Source organism: Gossypium hirsutum, chromosome A09 (genome assembly GCF_007990345.1).
Source record: "Gossypium hirsutum isolate 1008001.06 chromosome A09, Gossypium_hirsutum_v2.1, whole genome shotgun sequence".
Classification (NCBI taxonomy): Eukaryota; Viridiplantae; Streptophyta; class Magnoliopsida; order Malvales; family Malvaceae; genus Gossypium; species Gossypium hirsutum.
This window is the reverse complement of record NC_053432.1, coordinates 83,851,858-83,867,332: the sequence shown is the minus strand read 5'-3', so window position 1 is coordinate 83,867,332 and position 15,475 is coordinate 83,851,858. Positions and strand designations below refer to the sequence as shown.

Sequence of the window (15,475 nt, the reverse complement as noted above, 5' to 3'; positions counted from 1 at the left end):
CCAAGGACAATAATTAGTGTGTACATAATTTTAATTGGTATAACAAAAATTATAACCTTAATGTTTATATATTTTATCAATTTGGTCTTGATTTTAAAAAAAATTAATAAATTTAGTCTAAACATTTACACATTTACACAAATATTACAGGCTAAATTTGTTAAATTAAGACCACATTGATAAAATGTCTAAATTTTGAGAGCTAAATTTATTATCGTACCAATCAAAATAATGTACAATTGATAGAAAACGTTAGCTCATGCTAATTATCCTTAATTACTCACTTTCCAAATTAAAAAATATTAAATTGATAAGAATCAATTTGCTCAATATAAAAATTAAGAGGGACTAAAGAGGTCTGGTTACCGAAAAAACTAAAATTGAAAATTAGAGTAAAGAATGAAAGTCGAAACTCAACATAATATAGGGACTAATAGTAGAATTTTATCAAAGTATTACAACCCGTCTTCACCGAAAGTATCAATACCTAACCAAAAAGAACTCCCAATTTCTCTCTCAAATCCCAATCTTCTCTTTCAGTTTAAAACAAAACCCATTGATTGATTAAGGTAAAAGATTAGTCACAATCTTAATTGTATTGAATTAACGACTTTTATTTTAATGGAGTTTGGATTATTTTACTTTGGGTACTTTTTTGATTGGTACAGAAAGAAGCGATCTTTCTTAGGAAATGGCGAACGTGGTTGATGCGGCGGGTGAACCGATCCCGACATCGTCGGTTCTAATGGCGGCCGCTAAGCACATCGAAATTAATTGCATGTCCGAAAACGTGGAGTTCCTTAAGTGTAAGAAGAAGGATCCGAACCCTGAGAAATGTCTCGATAAGGGCCGCCAAGCTACTCGTTGTGCCCTTGGACTGTAAGCATTTTTATTTTTCAGTATTTACCTCTTTTATTTCAATTTCTTTGTTGTTATTGTTGATTTCCTTTTTGCTGGATTTTGTTCCATATGAATTGGGTTGGAATTGATAAGGAATTCGTATGGGATTGATAATTAGGGTTTTTGGGGTAAAAGTATCATAGAGACTCCTATGCTAGTAGTCAGATTGCATTTTGCCCCTTTGCTCAAAAAATAATAAATTACTCCTGTATATTTATCAAAAGGCAAATTGGTCTTTTTGTTAAAAATTCTATCAATTTTTGCAGTAAAAAACTGGTTCTCCTATGTCACCATGAGATAACGCCAAGTGTCACTATGTGATTATTCTGTCAATATTGTCAATAGTATAAATGGATGAAATTTTTAATAGAAACCATCAATGTGCTTTTTGATCTAATGTATAGGGATCAGTTTGCCCATTTTTTGAATATTGGGGGAAAAATGCAATTTGACTTTTAGTATAAGGGCCTCCATAGTATTTTTACCTGTTTTTGGGTTTTAAAAAGTTGAAATTTAGGGAATGATATTAAATCTAATATGTGTATAGTTAGATTATGTGCGTAGTTAGAAATTTCAAAGTTTTTTCAATGTATTTCGAGGATTGTTGAAGGTGATATCCTGTGTTGCTCGAATTCTTCATTTTTCATTAAGTACCTTCAAATACATGGAAAAACTTATAAAAACTCGCCATACCCATGTCAGATACATACCTTTCTTTGACACTCACACTCAAGTCCGAGGAACATAGGTCATATCTCTATATCCTTGTATCAGGCATGAAAATCAGATATCATTACTTTAAAGAAATACAAAGTGGAAGCAACATAGGTTCTATAATGTGAAAGTTTGGCTAGAGAAAACAGGGATCAGTCCTTGCCGGTTGGCAGCCGGAGAAATGAGTAGGCCGGGTGGTTTTGGATATGTCATTGAAAAAAATTACTAAAATATGACAAATTTATGCAAATACACATGATCAAATTTAGAAATGAACCTCTATTGCGGTTTTGATTTGTTTAACATTTGGATGAGCTTATTAGTTTTAGATTTGCTTAATGTAAACCATGTTTTTTATTAGGTTTTAGCCTTCTCTTTGTTAGTAAGATACCGAATACCATTTGGTTAAAGCATCTAACCAGTCCCTATATTTTACTCCAAAGTGTAACTTTGGTTTTTGCATCATAGAACTGAGTACCAGTTTAATCCTTGTACCTTTGCATTGGAGCAAACAAGTAAAAATTGATTAATAATGTTAACGGAAAACAGTCTAAAATGTGTAGATTCAAAGTCGGTTTCGGATTGGGTTTATTGGAATCTACCTCAGCCACATTTTCGTATTTTTTCTATATTGTCTGCTCAATCTGCTTGAATAATCTGTAATGGTAACCATCTTATATATTGATGGTTTGAGTTCCACTATCAAAATCGTACATATATATATGGGCTACTTTGGAGTTAAAAAATTGAATACACACGATATGCATATATAGATGTGTGTATGTGTATGTGTACATAAATATATGTGTGTATACATATGGTGATGTTCAGTTCCCCATGAAAATGTGCTACATTCTATGTATCATTGGATACCAACATGAGTGCACTCAAAATTTGAAGAACCGTTCTCGTCCTCATGTCTAAATATGCATTCAATATAAATGTCAAAAATGAGTGTTTTAAAGAAAACGAAGAATAGGGGTAACATAGCTTCAATACTTTACACTTTTTGTATTTCTTTTCATAATCATAATGTAATGTTTTTGAGTGTGCAGGCTAAAAGAGCTTTACCAGAGATGCAAAGACCCGATGGAAGGATACGTAGGATGCATGTATTACCATACAAACGAGTTTGATTTATGTCGCAAACAGCAACAAGCATTTGAGAAAGCTTGTCCTTTGGAGTGAGTGATATTTTGGCAATGGCAACGAACATTATTTGAGATTTCCATGCTTGAGAAATAAAATTTTTAAAATGAAAAGGACGGGTTTTGCATTTGAGCAAAAAACTTGTTGCAGTACAATTGTATCCTGATTTCCATTGTGATAAGCAGCAATGTCTTTTTTTAAGCTAAAATTTGACTCTCAAGCTGCCTTTTTTTTTTAACATGATTAATCATTATGATGAATGATTTATTCATGGTCTCATTCGGATATGCACTTTCGCATATGATTTTTGTTGACTGGGGTTTTAATAGTTTGGGGAAAAGTCTGTGAAACGTAGTTCTCTGTAGAGAGTTGATAATAGGTCTAGTATTATCTTCGGTGGAAACTGTGTCCTCGCCTTTGCTTAAGAGCCACAAGCAGCAGTGTTGTCATAAGCCTAGACCTTTAGCCTAGTAAACCGGGAGAGCGCCTTTGTCACAGGCTTATACTTTAACCTAGCAAATCGCGTAGTTTTAGGCGGTAAATTCGTTTCAAAAATGCCAAGACACTTAAAAAGCAACTAACTTTGGTAGGCCTTAACCGGTAAATTTATTTCAAATTTACTTAAATCAGCTTGAATTCTCGAAAACTGAAGATTTTTAAATAGAGTTTAAAATTAAGTGTTGAAAAAATAAATGTTAAAAAAATGGGTATTGAATTATAAAATATATTTGGTATTTTATTTAAAATTAAATATTAAATAGATTGTTTGTTAAAGGATAATATAATCTTAAATGAAATAAAATTAAAAAATTATTGAATTTATTCTCTATTAAGTGATAAGTAGGTTCCTATCTATTTATTATTTTCTATACTTTATTTATAGAAAAATATTATATCTATAGTTTTCATTGAGGGATGTCAAATGTGTTTAGCAAATTAAGTTGTTGAAAATATTAATTTTAAGTTGATTAATTTTTTTTCAACACTTTATCGTGTGAAATAAAGCACAAGAAAGCAAAGCTTGAGTAAATGCTCTCAATTTGATTATTGAGTAAAAATGATTACAGTATTGAAAAATACAGATGAGGTGGGAGAAGACTTTTATTTATACTTGAGCTTTTTTAAATCTAATAATACAAATTAAATTATATCAACGACTTAGATCCAAGCTTTTCTACAAAATAGAGTCCTAAGGAATTTAAATTTTCAATAATCTTATTCTTATCTTTAGAATTACAAAATTACCCTGATAATTATAATTTACTGGAGTGTTGTACTGGATCACTAGACGACTTTTCACAATGTTCAAAGACTTGAGCCAGTCTTGGTAGATTAAGCAACCCCAATTTAATAAAATAATTATTTCAGGCTATTCTATGTGCTTTGGTTACGAGCCTTTGTGACTTTGGTTACGAGCCTTTGTGCACGAATTGTAATATTTTCACTTATCAAAAAAATTTAGTAGAATTTGAATTCATGCCTTCACATAACATTTGTGGTAAAATGATACCTTTATTTGGAAGGAAATTTAAGTTTGTTATTATTTGAGTTGGGTTCATTTACACTATAATATGATTAGCAGTCTAATTCGGTCCCAAACCTTGGGCTGGACCATTTGAATAATTGCACCAATACTAATAATCAAAGTTGGAAATATTAATTAATAATTACACGTTTATAAATCTTTAATTTTTGGCCCCATCGTTTTGACTAATTTCATTATCTCAGATATTCATTCATCACAAAGGATAAACAAAAAGTAGGAATAAATAAATATATATATATTAAATGAAAATAAATTAAAGACAAACGAGCCCTATATTATAAATATAGAATTAAAATAATGAATACGGCCATTAATGTCATTTAGATGAAAGCTTTAATTAGATTCAAGATTCTTCCACAAGTGGTGAGATTGGATCAAGATTGGATTAAAAATAATATTGATTCGTATAAATGAGTTGAATTAATTGGATTGAGAATAATTTTAAATTAATTACACTAGATTTTATAATTTTTAATGCATATATTTATTTGCTATTTTTATGAAATTTTTAACAATTTATTTAATTAAAATCAAACGAATTATTGGATTGAAATTTAGTATATAAACCAGTCTGATTCTGAAAACCGTGTTAATTTAAAATTTTGATCTGAATAGATAAGTTGAAGACAATCAGTTTTGACTTGAATTTGAAATTTTGATCCCACTTATTTGAATGCAGACTTGACTTAATTTAATTTGATTATAAAAAATCAATAACTCGAACTTACTTAACCAAAATTCCAAAATGATTTAAACACAAGTTCATAAAATAAAATAAAACATGAAACACGCGTGGATTGTCATGCGGGCTGCCATGTTTAAAAATTTAATGTTTTAATCCGTATTTTTGTTTAAAAACAATAATCCAACTCTTTTTAAAAAGTTAAAAGTTAAATTTAACTAAAAAAGAGACTTAGATCAATAAAAAATATAAACGTTAAGAGTTAAATTTATCATTATACTTTCTTAATTTTATATCAACAATGTTTCATTATAAAACAGTGGAAAACTTTGAAAAAAAAAACCTAAATTATCTATGTACTTTATCAACAATTTGTAAATTTTCAAAATCTTATAATTAATTTGTATTTTGACCTTTGAAGCTTTGCGTGAGATTATCAATGGTGATTTCATCATTTTATTATAATAAATCTTTAGAAAAATGTATATATTTTAATTTTTTTTGTTGTAAGTATATATTTTAATTTTGGTCAACTTAATGAATCCCCCTTTTCTTCTTAAAAGTCACGCTTGCTCGTGCTTTGAAAAAAAAAATTGATCATTAATAGCGTTTTATCAATTGCTTCATTTTTCAATGCATCTAATTCTAACTTCCTTTCCAAGTTTTCTTTTTCCTTTTTTTTTTAAATAATAGATTTTTTAAAAAAAAGAAGAGTTTTGACTAGGGTGAATATGAAATTTTTTTAATTATAAATTATTGAGATATTTATCATATATAAATTTATGATTTTATGATTTTTGAAAGAAAGAAATAATTCGTTTTTATTAATTTATAATTCAATCATTTAGATCTTTTCTATTTTTGTATTTGCCCCTATTTTGGTTTTAACATATTAAAAATCATTGAAGTGTTAAACTTATTTGATAAAAAAAATGGTGTTGGAATTTAGATTATCTAATGCATTCCAATGCTTAAATAATTGGAAGTTTTATGATTTTTCTGGCACATTTTTGTTGAATCTATTCTTTTCTTGGTGGAGATGGTGTAATTAAGTTAATGCCACTAAGTACATAGTTTAGTGACTAATCACTTCTTATCTTAATCATGTACTTTTATTTTAAATCATCAGCAAATTTTTAAATCCATCTAATTAAAATAAGAGATATTATTCATTTAATTGAGTTTAAATTTATAATCTTAAAATTTTTGCAACAACAACTATGTCAATTATACTAATATTTAATTGCCAGTACTTAAAAAGTGTTTAAACGTAATTAAATGTATAATATCCTTTATTTTAATTAGATGAATTTAAAAATTTACAGTTGATTTAAAGAAAGTATGTAAATACTTATTATATATCAAGAGAAACTATTTTTAATAAGATTTAAAATAAATTAAATAATTAGGTAAAGTTTGTATTTTAAGCACCAAAAATAAAAAAAAAATATTTATATATTAGACAACAATAATCAAAACAGGTTTTAACATTAAATAATTTTAAAAATTGGAACTAAGGTCAGCATAAACCCTATCCAAACACATCATATTGAGAATAAAATATAAAAGAGAGGATGTTTTGAGTTTGACCAAAGATTAAAGAAATAGAACTAGTGGTAAAAGGAAAGCTCCTTTAACTCACGTAAAGGCTTTAAATTTTTGTTATTAAAGCAAAAAGCATATTCCTACCCTCCCTAATTATGCATAGTTAAAATATATAAAAGCAATGCACTTTTCAAGTTCCACAATCGATGTGGGACTATTTCTCTCCTTAAGGCCTATAAAGGCAATTCTCATTTAATGGCTGTGAAACAATATCTTTCCGTTAGTGGGATACCCCTTTGAAAACTAATTACCAAACGAGAGTTATATTATTATAAATATAATTAAATTTTTTTTTCTGAAATTGACTCCAGATTATTATTAACTGAATATATATATATGTATGTATTTATCATTTCATTGGTCGACATGCATGTTAAACAAAATTTTCGAAGTTCCTTTTAGATTTGAATTCATGTTCAAAATGGGTTTGATTTTAGGGATAAAGTAATATTTAGCTTTTGAATTTGATAATTTTTCAATTTGCTCCTTAAAATTTTTCCACATCAGTCTTACATTTTGATAATTGTATGTGAATTATTGGTCTGATTTTTCCTTTTTGGGTTCCAGTCCATGACATTTTCACTTTGTTTTCATTGTACTTTTTGCATCAAACACGGCAAGTCATATTGAAGATGTCTCAAAAGAAACAAAGTCTACTGATCCAAAATAAAGAAAATAAGAAACAAAGTCCGAATAAGTTACCTGTTCCCTTACCTGCCAAAACATGTCCAATTCAACCATTACACAAATTTCGTTATTAGTCCCTGTATTATGCATAAATTATGAATTTAGTTTCTATACTTTTTAAATTTTGAAATTTCAATATTACATCAATTAAATACATTTATTGGAATTTTTTTAGTAATATGTAGAATAATAAACTAACATCACATTATACATGTGATAATATATTTGGTCAAGACTAGAATTTCAAAATTCAAAAAAGCATAAGGATTAAAAATGATCGAATTAAAATATAAAAATTAAATCCATAACTTGTATAAAATATAAGGACTAGTAATGGAATATAACCATATGTTTAACTAAGAAAATACCCAATTGAGCAAATGAAAATGAAGACCCCCAAAAAGTCAAAGCATAAGTCTAAGGATCAACCATAAAAAAGCAATGGTTGTTTCATTATTTTTTTTCAATGTTTATTTTATCTCACCTACAACATATTATTAACTATTTAAATGACTCTTTCAAATTTATTATATTTTTTATACTCGAGTTTGATAATTTGTATTTTTTTGTCTAACGTGATACATTTATTTAACAAAAGTTATACATTTTAGTATCAAAGGTAATAATATTAACTTTTAGTATTTAATTTAGGTTTTATGATTGATTTCATTAAAGTTAATTGAATAAATTTAATGCTAATTGTGAATTATTTAATTTTTGTGTTTAATTTCTTAAATATAGTTTGATGATTGTGCTCTTTTCGACTATTAAAGTTGATTTAATGAAATTTAATTATTAATATTATTAATTAATTAAGAATTTCCATCTTATCAATTATAAAAACCGAATTAAATATTAAAAAATTAATATTGTTAATTTTTGTACCAAAATGTATAACTTTTGTGTACCACATGGGGAAGCTTGCCTCATTAGTCCTTTTAGAAATTACAAAATTTTAAGTTAATATAATGGTAAGATTGTATTTCTGACTCCTTCTAAAATTTAAAATTCAATTATGTCTTTTTCAAAATTGAAAAGTTTATAATTTAATCCCTTAAAAAATTGTAAAAATTTACACTAATACGATGCCAGAATTAAAATTTTATCTCTCAAAAAGTTATAATTCATATTCAGCCCTCCAACCAAAAAATAATTCAAGTACTTTTTTAATGTAAATGATGATGCATTAAGGCTAATCAAATTAATATAACATGAGTTTTTAGTTACCCATATGTATAGGTGAGGTGAGGTGCTTGACTTTCAAACATTATAAAATTTCCAACTTTTCCATGTTTTTATTTTTTATTTATAATTTCCGTATTTGAAAAGTTATAAGACTCTGATGCAGTACTCTTAGAGAAGGCATAGTTTCATCTCATTTGTCTCTTGTTTCTGACCAATAAAACCTCCATTAATTTTCAGAACATTTATCATTCAAAAACTCCCCCTAGTTTATTTTGAAACTGCATATATTTATTTTATAATTTCTTTTGAGTTTTATAGTTTCAGACATTGATGTAACACTTGTTTGATCACTTGTCTGAAAGAATTTTCTTTCTTATTTTAGCTATGAAAATGTCAAGGCAACTGAGAAATTCATGGATGGTTATAGTTTTGATCATTGGAACAAGTCTTTACTCTGTCGAAGCCGAGCCTCATCGGATTCTGTTGGATAACGATGCTGATACCGATGATTTCTTCGCGTTATTGTACCTGTTGAAGCTTAACAGATCGGAATTTCGTTTGGAGGTAAGCTATATAAAGAAAAATTGTAACAACTTAAAAATTAAATGAATGGTTCATCATTTGTGATTGCAGGGAATCACTATCAGTACAAATGCATGGACTGATGCTGGTCATGCAGTGAATCAAATTTATGATATACTTTATATGATGGACCGTGATGATATACCTGTTGGAATAGGAGGAGAAGGTGGGATTATGGAAAATGGTACGATACAACCGAATGTTGGCGGTTATCTTCCGATTATCGAACAGGTACTCGGCGGTTCGAGTTTTGGTTTATGTGTTGGTTCGAGTTGTTCTTATATACATGTTGTTTTGTAATTTGATTTAACAGGGAATGACAACGTACGGAGGTTGTCGATATAGGCAAGCAATTCCGGTAGGACTCGGTGGACGGTTAGATATCGACACGAATTACGGTCTTCGAAAAGAGTTGCTTCCATGGGGTAGTCGAAGATATGTTCCTCTTCAACAGCTTACTGCACAGCGAGTGATGATTGATACAATATCTGCTGGTCCTACTAATGTGATTCTTACTGGAGCTCATACAAATTTTGCTATTTTTCTTATGAATAATCCACATTTAAAGAGAAATGTTGAGCATATATATGTGATGGGTGGTGGGGTGCGGTCCGAAAACCCGACGGGTTGTTGTCCCGAGAATGGTACGTCGTCTTGCCAGCCTCGACAGTGCGGAGACCGTGGTAATCTGTTTACGGATTACAATAGTAATCCATATGCCGAGTTCAATATCTTTGGAGATCCTTTTGCAGCATATCAAGTGCTTCATTCAGGTATACCGGTAACACTTGTTCCCTTGGACGCAACGAATACGATCCAAATAACCGAGGAGTTCTTCAAGGCATTCGAGGAGAGGCAGGGCACTTATGAGGCAGAATACTGCTTTCGGTCCTTGAAAATGGCTCGTGATACTTGGTTCGATGACCAATTCTACACGGTATGTACCCTGCAAAATGCTAATGCCGTTAGTCTTATGTCACTAACCGTTGTGTTACGATGTTTTGCAGAGTTATTTCATGTGGGATTCATTCACGTCCGGTGTAGCAGTCTCGATTATGCGTAATTCGCACAAGAATAATGGGGAGAATGAATTTGCAGAAATGGAATACATGAACATAACCGTAGTTACTTCGAACGAGCCTTACGGAATATCTGATGGTTCTAATCCCTTCTTTGATGGCCGAAAAATTCCGAAGTTTAATCTAACAAAAGGCGGAGTGCATAGCGGCCATGTCCAGACAGATCTTCGAGACCCGTTTTGCTTCGTCGAGGATGGAAAAGGGAAATGCAAGGATGGTTACACAATGGAGGTAACTGGTCTGGATGCAGTTCATGTTCTCGTTGCGACAAAGGCAAAACCGAATAAGGATGTTAGCAGCAAACTCGACCGGGAATTTTACATAAGTTTTCTCGATGTAAGTTCTTACAAAATTTTCATTGAATGTCTGATATTTATGTATGATGTGTCTTGAACATTGTTTGAGCCTGGTATGTGTAGGTTCTAAATAATCTGGAGCATACAGGGCGGTTCAATCTTATGACCGAGTTCCCGTATTACAGAGAAGTTTATTACAAACCGGATTTTCGAAACAAAAAGGGGAAACCAGTTGTTTTCGATATGGACATGAGTGCCGGAGATTTCCTGGCTCTATTTTATCTCCTCAAAGTACCTGTTGAAGTGCTCGACATCAAGGTAATGGGTTTTGGTTTCATCGGTTTCACTTGCTTAACTAAGAAGTAAGCCTTATGAGCTCTCCAAAAAAGCAGGTTTGAATGGTTTAATATGCTCGACTTTCTCCTTATGCAGGCAATATTGGTAACTCCGACCGGTTGGGCTAATGCTGCAACTATCGATATCGTCTATGATTTACTACACATGATGGGTCGGGATGATATTCCGGTTGGTTTAGGAGACGTATTTGCAATGAATCAATCCGATGTAGTTTTCCCTCCTGTTGGAGACTGTAAGTATGCTAAGGCTATCCCGCATGGAAGCGGCGGATTCTTGGATTCAGATACTCTTTACGGGCTAGCTCGGGAATTACCGCGAAGTCCTAGAAGGTGTTGTACAATGTCCTTGTTGCTCTTTAACTGTATTTCTTGTCGGAAAATGCTTCGGGAACTGAACTGAAACATGTCGGTTTTAACTGCAGGTATACTGCAGAAAACTCAGTAAAATTCGGAGCTCCTCGGGATACTGATAATCCCGAACTAAGACAACCTTTTGCATTGGAAATTTGGAACTCAACATTGAAAACTTTGGATCATGGATCAAAAATTACTATATTGACAAATGGACCTCTGACTAGTTTGGCCAAGATTATAACTCAGACAAGAACAGCTTCATTGATCGAGGTACTTGGGTTTTCGATGTTTTCTCGGATTCGACTCTTCTTTCAATATCAATATGCCATGTCGAGTGATATTAAGATTTTTTTTTTACTTGCTGTAATTGCAGAATGTGTATGTTCTTGGAGGACATATCAACCGAAGTCACCTTGATAAAGGAAATGTCTTCACTATTGCTTCCAACAAGTATGCTGAATTCAATATGTTTCTCGATCCATTCGCTGCGAAAACGGTCTTCGAATCAGGGCTAAACATCACACTCGTTCCGCTTAGTATTCAACGCAAAGTTGGTCGGTTTCTAAAGACACTCGAGAGGCTAAAGTTGACGAGGAAGACTCCCGAAGTTCGGTTTGTCAAGCGTTTGTTGTCCCGACTACAAGCATTGCAACGAACTCATAAGAGATATCACCATATGGTAAAGTTTTTAAATGAGCTCAAAAGAAAATTTCAGTTTATGCTTGATTTCTTGTGCTACAAGTAACAACCGAATCGAATTTAATTGCAGGGTACATTCTTGGGTGAGATCCTTGGTGCAATATTAATGGCGGAAAAACATCACAACCTGAAACCTGAAACAGAAGAAATGGCCATTAAAGTCATTGCCGAAGGTCTCGAATCGAGGGACGGGCAGATTTTAATTGATAAAAAACAAGGAAACAAGGTGAAAATATTGAAAAATGTTGATCATAAGGCTTATTATGACCTATTTGCCAATAGATTGGGTGATGAAAAGCAATCTGCTGTTTTAGGAAGCTATGATGAACAGAAAAAAATGTGGAGAACACCATCGAATCGAACTTGAAAATGGTTCAGATCACGAACTTGAGTTTTGTTTTTGTGTTAGTGTTGCGGATTTATCTGTATTTGCTCAATCTGTTCATTGTAGAATCTGCCCCAAGGGAGATCATATGCTTCAAATAAAGCTGAGTTAAATGAAGATGCCATTAAAGCTCATCAAACCCAAACTCAACTCGTAAATTACATCAAATCAAAGCGGTTGAAATACGGAGACCTGCACTCGACTTGTTCAACTAACGAAATATTTAACAAATCTCTTCATTCATCAAATTCAAGCTCAAAGTCTGCTAAAGAACAAGAAGAGAACTTCATTTTATGTCATTACAAAACACTATTTGCTACTTAAAAACCCAATTCAATAGTCGGAACTGACCCACCGGATGCCATGATCTGTTGCTCTAACTGCAATAGCAAAAGAAACTCATTATTTTAAACCGAAAACCCATCATGAATGAATGAACCAAATAAGCAAAATAAAAATAAAAAAATACCAGGGTTCTTTTTAAGTACTAACCCTGAACAAAGTTTCAAACTTGTTCTTCACAAGGTAACACTCTTGCTTCACTTGTTGCAGACATGTTAGGCACCTGTTTTGGGCTTCCGTAAATTTCAATCAGAAAAAAGAACAGAAAACGAGATACTTTTCGAAGTGAAACTAAAATCTCACCCTTCAATGTTCTGCACATCACAGTAGTTGCGGAAAGCAATGCAAGCATTTTTAACCCTTTGTGCACCAATGCTGTTTTAAAACACACACAAGGAACCATTGAGTCTTCTTAGAAAAACAAACAACGAGCAATCGCGGCCAAGATGGTAAGGGGTTCTCAGTCGCAAATTCAAGAGAAGATTATAGCAAAAACGAACGGTTTATCGGGAAATAGGCTGGTAGACTCGAACTTTGTTCTTACATGATTGGTTTGATTTCGAACAAGGCAACCAAGTTGTTCGCAAGAATCAAAATGGACAGATATTAATGGTTTCTTCTCTATCAAGTTAATGGTTTTAAGACCTTTTTTATTTGAGTTACCCCAATCTTTTTGCAGTGAAAGTTTGAGGTCAAATTCTTTTATTAGTCCTTTTACTTTTTATAAGTTAACAATTTAGTCCATGTACTTTTATTCAGTCAATTTTAGTCCTTATACTTTTCAAAATTTAAAAATTCAGTCCAAATCCAAACACTAGCAGTTAAATTTTGTACTAAAGTTGCAGATTTTGTACATGTTCTCCAATTAGATAATCCTTAGTCCCTAGATTTTGCTATAATATTTAGACATTTAGTACATGTATTCCACTAAAAATGACCAAATTAAAGTATATGGACTAAATCCACAACTTAATACTAGTACAAGGACTAACAGCAGAATTTAACCAAACTTTAAGCTACAACTTTCAACTACTGTTGAAGAAAACAAAAAAAGATATTCAGACAAAATGTAAAACAGTAAAGGGGCAATTTTATAATTACCTGGAACTGCTACCTTTCAATTGATGAACGTGGCTATCAAGTTTTTTAAAATCCACATTTGGCTGATCTCTGTAAAAAAAAAACAAATGAATAATCTTTAAATAAAAAAAAAAGCAGCAGCCATGGCAGGGATGAATGAAGAATTTTGACACAGTAACTCAGTGAGTTTATTACAAAGCAATGGTCAGTTCATTGAGGAGTTTCTCGAAATCCTCGAAGAAAAGGGACACAACTTCGAAGACAAAGTCTGGGTTACTATCATCTTGAAGCTGTTGAAGCTGTAAGAACTGAGCATCCAGGAAACCCTATATTTTACCAAAAAAAAAGGAAACAAAAATCAAAATATACCCAAAATGAGATTTTTGTTGGGTTTTTTTAGGGATTACCTCCATAAACAAGGATTTTGTGTAGTCCACCAACCTTCTCTGAATTTGAACCAACTCCATTTTCTCTTTGCCTTTCTTTTGTGTCCAAGAACAGAGAAACCAAAATTTTCTCACTAATAAATGCTGCAAATACGAGTGTACATATTATATATAAATATGCAAATATGAGTGTGTATATATATGTGACCCAATCCCGATAAAGGTCAAAGCTTCGTGGCTTAAATTTTGTATCTTTTGGGGGTTAGAATTGAATGGAATTCTTGCACACTCAAAAAGAAAAACAAACAAACAAAAGGGTATAAATGCTTTTATAAACTTTTCAGAGGGATTTGATGTTTATTGGGATTTATAATTTGCTACAAAGATTCCAAAGTTTTTTTTTTCTTTGTCTAAGTCCAAGTGTCGCAAGTTGCCATTTTTTTTGGGTTAATGAAATTTTGTCCCTTGAATTTGTTAACTAAGTTGATTTTAGTCTTGTATTTTTGTTTTCTATTTTGATAATTGAATTTAACAATTAGAACAATTTTTATCCTAAACTTATAAAATGTAAAAGTTTGATTATGCAGTATTTTGATATCCTACCACGTAATTATTTGAAAAATAATTTTTAAAATTTTTAAATGATAATGTGATATAATTTTAAAGTGTCACATCATTAAATTTTGACAGAACTTAATTCTAAAGATTAGAATGAATTTAATTGTTAAAGTTCAAGTACCAAAGCTGACAAAAAATAGAGGTACCAAACTAGACATAATTACTAAGTTTGGGGGACCAAAATTCATCTTAACATTTTTCTCTCTCTCTTTGAGGCCTTAATTTCATAGTCTAATCGAGTCAAACTTTTAAATAAGAAATAAAATTCTCTTAATATTGTATTTTTTCATTTACAAAACTCGAGTATCAAACTTTATTTAAAGAATATTAAACTCACCACTCATAATCTGCTTATAATTATTTTTAAAGTTTTATTAAGCTAAATTTTATTAGTAATTAAATTGAAATATTTTACGTGTTTAAATATGCTGAATTCATAATCTGAGTTATTACCTAGTTAACCCTTTTTATTATTTAAAACATCAATAAAATAAATATTAATTTTATATTAATGATTTTTTAATTATATTAAGTGAAAACTTGTCTAGACTAATTTCTAGCCATATATAAGAGTTATATATATATATAACTAGTATGATTTTCCACGTTTAGCTTTAAGTTAATAGTTAAAATTTAAAAGTTATAATATGCTCTAAGTTTTTGTACTCTTCGTATATTTAAAATTTAGTCCTTGTATTTTAATTTTTAAGAATTTTGTGCCTCTATTTTTTAAAATTTAAAAATTCAAGTTCAATTATTATCATTATTAAAATTATTTGACATTCTAAAATTTAAAAAGCACTCGTTTGATAATCATGTGATAAAGAAAT

General features: G+C 30.7%; 3 protein-coding genes across 4 annotated transcripts; 2 read left to right on the top strand and 1 right to left on the bottom strand.

Annotated features, from left to right (window-relative positions):
* Positions 1-20: 20 nt before the first annotated feature.
* LOC107929008 (NADH dehydrogenase [ubiquinone] 1 alpha subcomplex subunit 8-B) lies at positions 21-2,971 on the top strand. Its single transcript, XM_016860327.2, has 3 exons — positions 21-569; positions 669-879; positions 2,670-2,971. The coding sequence occupies exons 2-3, from the start codon at positions 692-694 to the stop codon at positions 2,800-2,802; spliced, it is 321 nt and encodes a 106-aa protein (XP_016715816.1). The 5' UTR covers positions 21-569; positions 669-691; the 3' UTR covers positions 2,803-2,971.
* A 5,651-nt stretch (positions 2,972-8,622) lies between these two features.
* Positions 8,623-12,336, top strand: LOC107928991 (uncharacterized). Its single transcript, XM_016860307.2, has 9 exons — positions 8,623-9,032; positions 9,102-9,281; positions 9,364-9,987; positions 10,058-10,465; positions 10,549-10,743; positions 10,858-11,111; positions 11,204-11,405; positions 11,509-11,814; positions 11,905-12,336. Exons 1-9 carry the CDS (start codon positions 8,853-8,855, stop codon positions 12,199-12,201), a joined length of 2,646 nt encoding a protein of 881 aa, XP_016715796.2. The 5' UTR covers positions 8,623-8,852; the 3' UTR covers positions 12,202-12,336.
* Positions 12,337-12,439: 103 nt separating this feature from the next.
* Positions 12,440-14,364, bottom strand: LOC107928992 (histidine-containing phosphotransfer protein 1). 2 transcript variants are annotated; one of them, XM_016860308.2, is made up of 6 exons: positions 14,049-14,364; positions 13,837-13,967; positions 13,663-13,731; positions 12,865-12,936; positions 12,712-12,784; positions 12,440-12,599 (listed from the first exon to the last, which is right to left on the bottom strand). In XM_016860308.2, exons 1-6 carry the CDS (start codon positions 14,106-14,108, stop codon positions 12,540-12,542), a joined length of 465 nt encoding a protein of 154 aa, XP_016715797.1. In that variant the 5' UTR covers positions 14,109-14,364; the 3' UTR covers positions 12,440-12,539. The 2 variants fall into 2 exon arrangements, with proteins under 2 accessions (XP_016715797.1, XP_040933243.1); XM_041077309.1 differs by having other exon boundaries at positions 12,712-12,794; positions 14,049-14,363.
* Between the last annotated feature and the right edge of the window lie 1,111 nt (positions 14,365-15,475).